Below are 12,939 nucleotides of genomic sequence, written 5' to 3' on the forward strand. Positions count from 1 at the left end.
ATGGTTGAGAAAAAGCTTGATTTATAGGCAATGTTAAACAATTCTGTGTCGGACCAAAGCTATCAATTATGAGCTTCATGATTTCTGTTCCTTGTTAAATGACAGCAAGATGGGTGTAAGGGGCTTTGGTGGGTATCATTTTCCATGGCTTCGAGGGATTCACCCACTTTCATTTTTTATTTTTATATCTGAAAGGTAGTCTTAGTGCTAACAGAGACATACAGCCTTGCAAGAGAGAATGCACACATGCCAAGAAGACAGGCTTTATCCCCTTTTTAGATCTTCATTTATGTTTTCAAACTTTTCAGTGTAATCATTTTTACGCATTCCTTTGGAATCTTCAGAATCATGGGGATTGCAAGAAGGGTGGCAGGGAGGTATGGCCATTGGGTGTGGCTCTGGACTTTCTAACCAGTTTCAACTACAGCAGAACCACTCAAATCTGCTTTATCCTAGACTTCTCTATAACATTTTACCTGATGAACAAACAAACAAGCAAGCAAAATATAACCAGAGACACTAAAATAAAGAACTGACAGTAAGCAGAGGGGAGAGGGGAGGGTATAACAGGGAGAGGAAAGGGGAAGGGTCGTCAAGGAGCATGTGTGAAGGACCCATAGACAAAGTCAAAGCGGGGTAGGATTGAGGGTGGGGATGGCTGTGGTGAGCTGTGTGGTGAGGGGAAAATGGAGACATCTGTACTTGGACAACAAGAAAAATAAATAAATAAAATAAAAGTAAAAGGTGAGGGAAGTTCTTCTGTTCATAAAATAATATTTGAAAATCACTGATATAGAGGAAAATATACTGAACTGGGGATTTAGTGTTCTGGGTCATAATGTAAGCTCTGCTGTGGGACTGTGAAATGTGTCAGCCCCCCGAGCTTCAATATTCTTACCAAAATGGTAAAGAGGCTGGGATACCAACAACAACAGCTAACGTTTGGGCAATGTTCTAAGTTATCTTAACATAGTATTTCAAGAAATCCAAATAATTCTATAATGGAGGTAGTATATCTATTGAGGACTGAATTAAGGAAATGTTCACACACTTGCTTCTGATTACATAGCTGGTAAGTGGCAGAGCCATGTTTTGAACCTCAGTGGTGTGACTCTAAACTAATTGTTGCTTCTAACCATTTGGATCCATAGCCTCCAGATTAGAAGTTGCAAACCAATGACTCATGAAATAAATATAAATCACAAGTGTTTGGCTTGACCACAGTCTCTTTGCAAGAGGTGGAATCATTGGACTCTCAGTCCTATATATCCCAGTTTTCTTATAATCTGCCACTCCCTGGTCCCTGAAGTCACTGTAGTTTGCATTCCTGGAGTTGATCATTTCTAAAGCCAAATCTACCAGTTCAGAAATAAAAACAGTTTATAAAAATCAGTTTGCATATGTGTCTAGGCACTGTACAAAGATTATCATAAACACAAGTCCTCATTTAAGGAGCTTACACTGTCAGGAGGCAAATGTTGACAAAGATAAACATTTGAAAAATGAGAGTAGTTAAAAATGCATAACTATATAGATGTATATGCCAAAAATAATAACATCTTGAGAGAGCAGGAGAGACTCCCCAGTCACTGTGTTGGAATGCACTGGTAACAAGAGCCCAGGCAATTAGAGTTGACAGTAAGTAGATAATCAGGCTGAATCTAACTCTTACCTTATTTGGCCAACCTTTCCCAGAAATGGTTTCAACAATAAAAGGAGGCAGCAATGTCTGTCATGCCAGAGCTATGGAGAGCTCCGCCAAGATGCTTTCAAAAGGAGCAAGGTCTTTTGATTTGGACAACCGGGAGGTGGGGAAAGTGAGAAAGCAAGTTCTCCATCTCTGCATTGGAAATTCTCCGTCACGTCCCAGTCTCCGGCCTTGAACGCACCAGGTCACCTTGACTAAGACCTCACTTGCTCATTTGTGCTTACACACCTTACAGGTTCCTGCTGAGCTGCTTGAAAATGAAAATAAGGCTTACTCTTAAAAACCATGTGATGATATCGTGTTGTGTTGGTGTGGAATAAAAGCCCAAGGACCCAGTAGGAGGGAAAATAGCAGCTGCAGGAAATACGGATTAAATTCACTTACCCTGTTAAAAATGCAATAGAAACGCCTGGCTTTCCCCAGATGTTTTGGTCATAAAAATGAATGAGCTAAGTTATTTTAGACTAAACTGATGTAAAAGAAGTGGGAGAAACAGTTGAAAACTCTGGGGCATGGTCAGGATTAGAGGCAGCCAGATTCACCGTGAGTGCATCATGCCTTGGATCTGCACTGGGACTGTGTCACCTGGTGAACAGGTTACTGCAGTCTCTGGGGTGAAAGATTGCTATCTAGGATCCAGGGATATCAGCTTGGGAAATCATTAATTGGCCAAAATCACTTAGCTAATAAATGACCTTACTAAGATTTAAACCTAAGACTACCCTAATCAAGAGCTAAGCTTCATATCAGAGGGACTATAACTTCAATGTGCATCAGAGTGACCTGGAGATCTTAATAGCATGAAGACTCGTGAGTTCTAGTGCCTGAGATTCTGATTCACTATGTCTGGTGAAGCGTCTTAGGTTCTACCAGCTAAATAAGCCCTCCAGATGATGCTAGCATGTGCAATCTGGGGAGTCACTCTCTGAAAAGCTCTGGACAATTTGTCCTCCCTCCTAATAAGTCTTATGGTTGAATAAGGATCAATCAATAATAACTTGGATAGTAAGTCTTCAAAAACAAAGAGCCTTGTCAGTTAAATTTGTTCTAATAGGGATCTGAAGGATAATAAAGCTTATTTCTTGAATTCTCTGCCCTAATCTAATTCCAAAGCATGTGTCATCTTCATATTAAAACAATTATAAATAACAGTCTGTCTACACCCTCCCAACAGAGTAATTGGGAATAATCAGAGTTGCTTTTTGAAAACCTAAACCTGTGACGTCCTAGGAGAAAACAGTGAAAATACTTCCATTACTGAAACATTTTCTTGTAATCTGGGCCTAACAGAACTTCATTATAGAGAGACCTATGCTCTTAGGCATACACCATGTGCCAAACACCATAATATAAATACAGAGAAAAACAAATATAGAACCTAACCTTAGGAAGATGCCCACCTGGTGATGGAGATATCATGTGTTCTTGTGGCCTTCTGTGAAGCTCTAAGCGCTGCCTAGAGGTACTGAAAATGGCGATAGGAGTAGAAAGGCTTATAAAGATAGGAGAGAGGAAGGGTGGAGCAGTCAAGGAAATGTGAGGGACTTGGAATAGCTTGAAAGCAGTTTTCTTCTGGTGACAGTGAGTATAGATAGAGTGGCCATATTACAAGGGTTCAGAATGGCACACCAAAATTTACACAGAAGGAAGTGCAAAGCTAGTACAAGTTTAAGTGGAAGAAAGAAAAGATTAGAGTTGATAAATGGAGAGACTGAGTTGGTGACGATTAGCTTCATTGCATGATCATTTTCATTGTGGAAGCAGTATAAAGAGTGGATTTAACCAGAGCAGGGAAAAGGGCCAATTAAAAGGTCATTGCAACAATCTAGGTTCATTGCAAACACATGAGGGGTTGAACTAAGGAGCAGGTTTTCTTAAGAACTCTAAGAAATGGATTAGTGAAATATTAAGGAGGTAGACTCTACAGCAGGTAAGGGAGAAGGACATATCTTTAAAATCCCAGATATCTGACTTACAAAATTCCCTGCATTTTTTGAGTAGTCATTAAAATCATAATTAAATATTCATTCACTTGTGCAATTATTTGTTTGATGTCTGTCTCTCTCATTAGACTGTAAACTCCCAGAAGGCAAAAAACTATGGCTCTCTTATTTATCACCTTATTTCTAGTATGTATCAGAGCATCTTGCATGTGGCAGACATTAACACAAGCTTATTTAATGAATAAATGGAGTAAGTAACCATGGAGAAGAAAGAGATATAAGGAATATAAGACGGAGACTCTGAGCTAAGTTCTGGAGTTGTTAAATGGAACCCTCAAGGGGATGTAATTTGAAAAGGCAGTGGTAGGTACAGTCCAGAGTTCAGTGGAGAGATATGGGCTGGGGCTGTGGACATAGGCATCACCGATATGAAGAAAAGGAATGAGGTCATGCAGGAACCATGCAGAATGCATAAAGAATTGAAAACATCAACATTTAAAGGCTGGCAAGGATAACAGGATCCAGGAAAGAAAATCAGAAGTAAATACTACCAAAGGGACGACGATCAGGTATGGATTTTTCTCCCCAGTAGTGTCAAGTGCTACAGAGAGGTATAAAAAGATAAAGAGCTAGAGATGTCTGTTGGACACACAGGCAGTCACTGGTAGCAAAGGTTAGAAGATTTTTAGTGGAATAGTGGGATGGATGTGGCAGAGCCCAGGGCAACTGGCAGTGGGTTGAAGAGTGAATAGCAAGTGAGAAAAGAGGCTAGAATTACAGATAACTCTTTAAGAAGTGTGGCTGTGACATAGCAAGGAAGGGCAAATGAGCATTTGGGGAAATGTAAAAATTAAGAAAAATATTCCAGAGGAAACTGAGAAAAAGGTTAATATCACTGCCATTATCATTATAATAAATTTTTAAACTATATTTCCTTCTCTTCTCTCTTATTATTCAAATCAGGATTAACTATATTCTACTGTCAAATGAAAACAAACCCAGACAGACAAAAAGACTTTATTTGCAAAGACTATTGTTAACACTATTATAATATCTGCAAGTACTTCAGGTGAGGGCAGAAAAGAATTACTTTTACAGGGAGAAGTACAACAAGACTACAAAAAAGTGGGAGTGAGGGGTGGGGTGAGCAGGTGGCGTGATCCCACAATTAGAAAATTGTTCTCCTTAGAGTCGATGATTCTCAGAGGGGCTGTTACAAGGGGTTGTTCTGAGTTGCAATGCTCACATAAGTTCCCAGTGCTTCCATATGCTCAAGAGTGGGTCAGTGTAGGGGCTTGAGGGAAGAAGAAAAGCTGAACTTATGTTGGTAAAGTCCAATTAGCAAGCATTTGGTACAGCTTGGTCAGCATGGACAAACAGTCCAGCTAATCATGTATGAAACCAAGAATGGGGATCTGGTGTGGTCAGAAGTGAAGACCAGGGAGGGGAATTCTTTGTAGTTAGCCATGTCTGGGAACACAAAGGGTGAGGGGAGGATTTCTTACATATTTCTGTTTTCCAGAAGCACAGGACTGAGGTAAATTGCAACATCATCACTAACTGAATCCTACATACAAATAAACATAAAATCAAAATAGAACCAGAGACATGGAACTAAAAAACACTCTGACAGTGACAAGAGGGGAGGTAGGAGGGGGAACACAAGGGAAAGAAGGGGAAGGGTCAAGCCAAGGAACATGTATAAAGGACCCATGGACAAAGATAACAGGGGTGGTGAGGATTGAATGTGGAAGGCAGAGGGTGGTTAGGGAAGAGGAGAGTAATGGGGGTAAATGGAGACAACTATAATTGAACAATTAAAAAAACAAATATCAAAAAAATTTCTCACATAGAAATGACTATAAAAGTAATAAGTTAAGAAAAAGTCCAGAATCTAAGAGACAAAAGAGGACGTATTGGAGTCAGAGTGGTAAAGTGAGGGACTCAGGTAACACTGAGTCCAAGGTCAGGCTGGGACATGACCCCTCAAGGAACACATCTCCATGGCAGCAGGTTAAAAACATCTACCATAGTTCCCCTTGGATCACATTTGTTGCTTAGGCTTGTCCAGCACTTTCAACTTAATCAACAATGAGCCATTGGTTGAATCCTCACAACTTTATCGAATAGTACGACAATGCTCATTTCACAGACGAGAAGACCTGGGCTTGTGGATAAGTACACGGCAGAGCTGTAATAAGAGTTCAGGATTTCTGTTCATATGCTCTGTCTCCTTTTCCTGGGCCACCATGGCTCCCCTTCATCGTCTTCCCTGCCCTCTGCTGTGCTTCTCCTGCCTGTTGGACTGAGATGCCAACCCGACGCCCTGGGACTGGGTTTGGAGGACTCGGCATGAGGTTGCTGCTTCCAGTAATGCTGCACATTATAAATGATATTCATTTTATTCTCTGCAAAACACTCCAAAGCCACGGCTGCCCCAGGAGAGCAAATTCTGAACAGACAGGCTGGAAACAGAGGTGTGAGGGCAGTGATGACAGGGAGCTTCTCTGCCTCTGTTCCTAAGTGCGATGCCCGGCAGCAGCCACAGAACCATGCAAACAGCAGCAACATGCTTAAAAGCCATTTCCACTTTTAAAAATGGGAAGAACCAATCTCCCTCCACCCCCTCTGTCTTCACCTCCTACGAAAAGTTGAGCCAATGTCAGGTAATAATGGGGAATCAATAACCATCCAGCTATTTTCACAGCAGCCCTCATATTAATGAGAAGCTGCTCTGGATGAAGTTCTATAAGAGGGGCCGCGGAGGGTATGCCACCACAATAAATGGCCATGGGTTGCTAATTGTTAGTGGAGTGTTCTAGGATTGTGAACAATTCCAGACTTCATTTGTCCCTACCTGCGGCCACACTGTCCAGGGAAGAGAACTGCTTGTTTTCCTGAGAAGGTTAAAATATATATAAAATATGTACATAAACACAGACTAGGCCCTACATTGGCAAGATGGTTTAGAAAGGTGATTTGGGAAGTTCCTGAAACTCTTTTCCTAGGCCAACACATTGACATCATCAGGTTCCTGGGAGGGGCCGTTGTCCTTTAGAAAGAACATGATTAAGAAAACCCCTTTCCTCATCTCTAGGCAGGGACACCTCTTCCCTGCCTGGGTTTGGAAAATCCGATGAGTACCTCCTGCAGCCACCATTCTATACAGTGGTCCTGTAAAAGCCATTCGCAGAGAGGGCAGAGGGAAGGAGAAACTGATCCCCATGACCTCCGAGGCTATTTAATATGGCTCCTGCCCACCTCTTCAGCCTCTTCACCCATCTCTGAAATCCAGCTACTCGACATGGTTTTTAATTTGTTGAATGAACTGTACTCTCTCTTAAAACAGGGCCTGTGCATGTGTTTTCTATTGCCTTCCCCAACACCTGTTTGCACAGTTAACTCATTTTTATCAGTTTAAACATCACTTTCTTTAGGAAACTTGTCCTCACCACTCATATCTGTGTGTTTCCAACTCATGCCTTGATGACCCTTGAGCTTCTATATTTATAATACCCTCTACACCTACAATTGGTTGGTCAGTATCTGTCTTCTCTCCTAGCATATAAGTTCCATGAAGGTAGGGCTTGCTGTGTCTAATTCACCACTGTATCCACAGAACTTAGTTCAGTGCCTCACAGAGTAAGAACTTAAATGCTGGAAAGAATATTTCAATGGATGAATGAAAGAACAAATGAATGAATGGATTGATACAGGCATACATGAATAAATGAATGCATAAAAACAAAGGGTAGACAATTAACTACCCTCTTCTCTCATAATTCCTCCTACCTCTACACACAAGTAACCCGTCATAATGTTTCCTAGCACCAGCTTAGAGACACAGTTCTTTGTAACATTACTTTTGATATGTAGTCAACCTGAGACTTTGCTTTTTGCAGCCTTATTAAGTGATGCAATGATGTCCTGTCCATGTTCACAATGAAGTTCTAAAATCCATCTTCTCCCAAACACCTATTGTTCATAGGAAATGGGGTCCATAGAGCTAAGTTTTATTTTTCTTTTTTTTAATGTTGTTTGAATACAGTTGTCTCCATTTTCCCACCACCACTTTCCCCTGATCCACCCATCCTTATCTCCCACCCTCTATCCTTCCTCCCTTTAGCTTTGTCCATGGGTCCTTTATACCTGTTCCCTGACAACCCTTCCCTTTCCTTCCCCTGTTATCTCACTCCCCCCTCTCCTCTGGTCACTGTCAGTTTGTTCTTTATTTCCATGTCTCTGGTTATATTTTGCTTGCTTATTTCTTTTGTTGATTAGGTTCCACTTATAGGTGAGATCATGTGGTATTTGTCTTTCACTGCCTGGCTTAATTCACTTAGCATAATGCTCTCCAGTTCCATCCATGCTGTCATGAAGGGTAGGAGCTCCTTCTTTCTTTCTGCTGTGTAGTATTCCATTGTGTAAACATACCACAGTTTTTTGATCCACTCATTTACTGATGGGCTCCTAGGCTGCTTCCAGCACTTGGCTATTGTAAATTGTGCTGCTATGAACATTGGGATGCATAGGTTCTTTTGAATTAGTGTTTCAGCATTCTTGGGGTATAATCCTAGCAATGGAGTTGCTGAATCAAAAGGCAGTTCCATTTTTAGTTTTTTGAGGAAATTCCATACTGTTTTCCACAGTGGCTGCACCAGTCTGCATTCCCACCAACAGTATACTAGGGTCCCCTTTTCTCCACAACCTCACCAGCACTTCTTGTTTGTTGATTTGTTTATAATGGCCATTCTGACAGGTGTGAAGTGGTATCTCATTGTGGTTTTAATCTGCATCTCTTTGATGGCTAGTGATGCTGCGCATCCTTTCATATGTCTTTGGGCCCTCTGGATGTCCTCCTTGGCGAAGTTTCTGTTCAGGTCCTTTGCCCATTTTTTAATTGGATTGTCTGTCTTCCTGGAGTAGAGTCATATGGGCTCTTTATATATTTTGGAGATCAGACCCTTGTTCAAGGTATCATTGGCAAATCTATTTTCCCATACAGTTGGTTCCCTTCACATTTTGCAGATGTTTACTTCATCAAAATAAAAAGCTTCTGCATGGCTAAAGTTTTATAATTTCTCAATAGAGTAGTTAACATGCCATCATTTGATATTAAAATTATATTAAATTATTCCTTTCTCATTACTCACAGTGACAGAAGGGAGTGGAACATAAGCAGTACATTTATATTTAGCATTAAAATGTAGGGAGAAGCAAGAAAAAACAGGAGACTCACCTGTGGACCTTTATGCACACATACTTATAGCATCTGTGCTCTGCCTGGGCCATTCTGAGCCCACCCCTCTATTAGGCAGTAAAGCTCTAAAGCTCTTACAAAAGGAAGGGGTCCTCAGAAAAGATTCCAAAGGTAGTGAAGTCCTTTCACTACCACTCCTGGGGAATGACCCGAGGTTGTGCAGGATGTTTGAGTCATAGCAAATTAAAACTCCTGCCTGTGTACCCTGCTGAGAGGAGAACACAGAATCCAGGTTCAGCAACATCAGCTGAGGCCAAACTCTGCACTGGTAAGTCGGGCTGAATACCAGCTGTCTCCCAGGCAGGAATCAAACCTCCCACACCGCCTACCAGGGCAGCTTCTCCCTGAGGCTTCATCTGGCAGGGCCCAGGACAGCAGGGGGCGCATACCTTTGGCAGTGAGTACTTGGGCAGCTTTATCTGAGCAAAGGCCTCTCTTCGATAGGACACATAGTAGCTGGCTCTGCCACCAGTTGTTACCTGAGTTAGGAGGAAACACAAAGAGGTCAGATGGGGCCATGGACCATGGCACAAGTTGGAAGGTATTAGCCTTTTCAGCAACAGACACAAAGGTTTGTGCCAACCTTTTAGAGAATGTCCCTTGCTGGCTCTGAACCTCCAAGCCCATGTACCCTGAGCTTCTCCCATGTTATGGCACTTAGAGAGTAAGGGGGAAATGATAACAGTCTCCCCCCACAGCCCTTTCGGTGAGAATAGGGACTCTATTTGGTCACTGTGCTCTGCGTGGGTACACACCTAATAAATATTTTCTACTGAAAACAGAAGCTACCAATGTGGGCTGTACCCATGAGCTACTTATTCTTTTTTAAAAACAATTTTTAATCTATTGTAACCATGACGTGGTGGCTGAAGGAATTTTTTTCTTGCTCTGATAATTACTATTGCTTAAAGTTCTCATTACTTCAAAATTAACTTTACTTCTGACCTGAGCACACTTTTTCCCTTTGTATTTAAAAATTAATACATTAAGCAGATATTTAGGGACTTACGTAAAGGCATCAAAAGTGAGAGAAAGAACTCTGGGTTTAAAGGTCAGAAATCTGGGTTTGAGTTCCGGTGCTGCTGTCATGGCGGATTAGGCTCTGTAACCTCACTTGGGAAAGTATGGATTCTTACAGTAACCTGGAAGCCACTCTAGGAAACGGTCCTCTGGCCTGGGCCTGGTGGAAAGTCCTGCCAGCACAGCACAGCTCTGCAGATGGCTGCTCTCGGCCCAATCGTCCTAACCCAGGGGAAATTAATATTCACAACAGACAATAACATAGTCTGTTCAGAGAAAATAGTCAGATGACAATAGCAACCAGGCTGCTGTACTGAGGAGGCAATTGCTGGGAGGCACATGCTCCGTTCTCATTAGGCCCAAGCACTTGCTGGAGAAAAGCCAGTCCTCCTACTCAGGTCCAAACCTGGCACCCATCCACAGCGGCTGCTGAGAGCAGGAGGGGTCTAACATCTCTATTGAAATCCACCTATGGCTCCTCACTCTGAGAGATGGCACCTCCCATGGCTCCCCCTGGCTTCACACAGACTGGAAGCCCACAAATCAGGCACCATAAGCTGCCAGGTAGAGCAGATGTTAGAGTCAGCATGAAGGCAGAACCTTGCAAAAACTTGGTGCAAAGACGTCGGCTGTGAACCAAGAGGAGAGGCTGGTTTTCCCCCTGATGTTCGCCGTTATCCTTACATCTCTATTTTCTAATTAGAACCATTTTTGTCTTGTGTTCCAGGACTCTTTTTTTTTTTTTTTTTTTTGGTAAGACATCTGTTCTGAATCTATATTGTTCTGCATTGGCTTAGAGGCGGGGTGTTGACATACTGAGATCAATGAGTTACTGGACACTTTATTTTTCTCTTTTAAATAAATCTCAACTATATAGACTCAGATTAAAATATAATCCTTAGTTCCAAACAGAGTCACCATTTGTCTTTGTATGACCTTATTCACTTATTTATTGTGTAATTTGGTTTTATTTTTAACTATAAAACCAACACAAGTAAATGCATCTGCCAAACCCAAGCCTAGGTCAGTTTTTAAACTTTAGCCTGCATCAGAATCACCCAGAAAGCTTGTTAAAACTCAGACTGCCAGACTCCACCCACAGTCTCGGATTCGATCAGCCTGGGGTGGGGCCTAAGAGCTGTCTTTTTTCTAATTGGTTTCCAGATGATGCTGATGCTGCTGGTCTGGGACCACATGTGGAGCAGGACAGACCTAGAATTTCAATGACAATTGACACACACCTCTGTGCCACTGGGTTCCTCAGCTATCCTGACCCCTGCCTCCCTCCCAGATGCAGTTAGTTTCCTGACTTTTACATTTACAGTGATGATAAACTTCCTTCTAATTGAGGGGGAATTCATATAACATAAGATTAACAGTTGTAAAGAGCATACTTCGGTGGCATTTCGCACATTCACAGTTTTGTGTAACCATCCCCTCTTCAGTAGTTCTAAAATGGTTTTATCACCCCCCAAAGGAGAGGCTGTACTCGGGGATAGTTTGTAAATTCAAAGATCTATCCTCTGGCCACTTATTAGAGGCTTAAAAATCAGTTCTCCATAGCACCCCCTGAACCTCACCAACCTTACCCTTCGTGAATCAGGCTGGCATGGGACACTTGCCCTGCATGCACACAGACTCTCTCCCACACGCTCACACACAGAACCTGGAAGAGCTGGTGGCTGGGTAAACTATAGAGATGGAAATTACCCTGCAGGTACACCACGGAATGATCCAAACTAGTAAGGGGCCTCGCGAAGCCCAGGGGCTCTCCCAGTGCCTCTGACATCAGAGTATCTCACAGAGATACCAAGCTGGCTCCTGCAGCTCTGCCCTTGCCCTGGCCATGCCCCTCTCTGCCCCATCAAAATCCAACTGAAGCTCTAAAGCTCAGTGTAAGACCCATGAGTTCATTGGGATGCCAGCAATTTATTATCATGTCTCCCTTCTCTCAACTCCTGAACTTGGTTACTTCCATTTCTACCGCACTTTCAACATTTACTCTTGATGGTTCACGCATTCCTACGTTTATCCCGCCATGTCTTACTATAAGGTCGTAACCTCCTGGTCCCCAGGCCGAGTTGGTCTCACCGTCATCGATCGATTTTCCATGCTCCAGAACTGCATGTAGCCCTTATATAAACTACCGAGTTTAAACCTCATTTCAACCTTACAGAGGCTCTAAGATACTGAGTGACTTGCCCACGATAAGACAAATTTGAACCCAGTCAAGTTTGGCTCTAACCCTGTATTCCTCTTCCTGTGACTAAAATGAATTCTCCATTCATTTTATTCACCTCACTGTAGCAACAATATATTTCCATGATTCCAACATCTTAAATTTTAAAAAAATTTCTGTAATTGGCATGTGTATATATGTTCGTATTTCTTCATTTTCCCAGAAAATCCATCATGCATTTATGCTGCATCTTCAAAATAATGTCTTCTTTGAAGAGAAGAGGTGATGAAATAAAAGAGTAATAATAACTACCATGCAGTAAAACCTTAGTACATGAAAGATCCTATGATAAGCAGTTTATAAACTATACCTCATATGCATGTGTATTAAGTATTATGTACATACATATATACAAAATATATAGAGGTATAGATTGTACTTCCACTTTACAGGTCAGGAAATTGAGGCTGAGAGAAGCCAACTACCTTGCCTGACATCACACAGTCTTTCATTGTCATGGCCAGAATAGGACCCTAGCCTTACCTAGACCCTTAATTGGGAATGAACATGTCCCAAAAATGTCAGGGGTCAATACTTACTAACTGAATAATGAATTGTGATTCATCTGCTTAACTAGAGAGACTTGGAGTTCAATTTCCTCCAGTGTTTAGTAACTAAACCATGGATGTAGTGAACTCTCCATTCCTGCCCAGTCTTTGGATGGCACGGGAACTCATCTCCAAACTGAAGCCCTAGCACCCCCCTTGGGAGCAGAGCCCTCACAAGGTTGGGGTGATACCAGGCTAGTGCGTGTGCTGCCTCTCTGCTC

At 42.1% G+C, this 12,939-nt stretch overlaps 1 protein-coding gene across 1 annotated transcript in view; it reads right to left on the reverse strand.

The window, feature by feature from the left end:
• The window catches only part of SORCS3 (sortilin related VPS10 domain containing receptor 3), a 545,108-nt gene that overhangs the window by 103,574 nt on the left and 428,595 nt on the right, over window positions 1-12,939 (reverse strand). The window contains exon 8 of the mRNA XM_024555801.3: window positions 9,301-9,390. Within this exon, the coding sequence (XP_024411569.3) occupies window positions 9,301-9,390 (90 nt within the window). The remainder of the gene's footprint in view (window positions 1-9,300; window positions 9,391-12,939) is intronic.

Source organism: Desmodus rotundus, chromosome 4 (genome assembly GCF_022682495.2).
Source record: "Desmodus rotundus isolate HL8 chromosome 4, HLdesRot8A.1, whole genome shotgun sequence".
Classification (NCBI taxonomy): domain Eukaryota; kingdom Metazoa; phylum Chordata; class Mammalia; order Chiroptera; family Phyllostomidae; genus Desmodus; species Desmodus rotundus.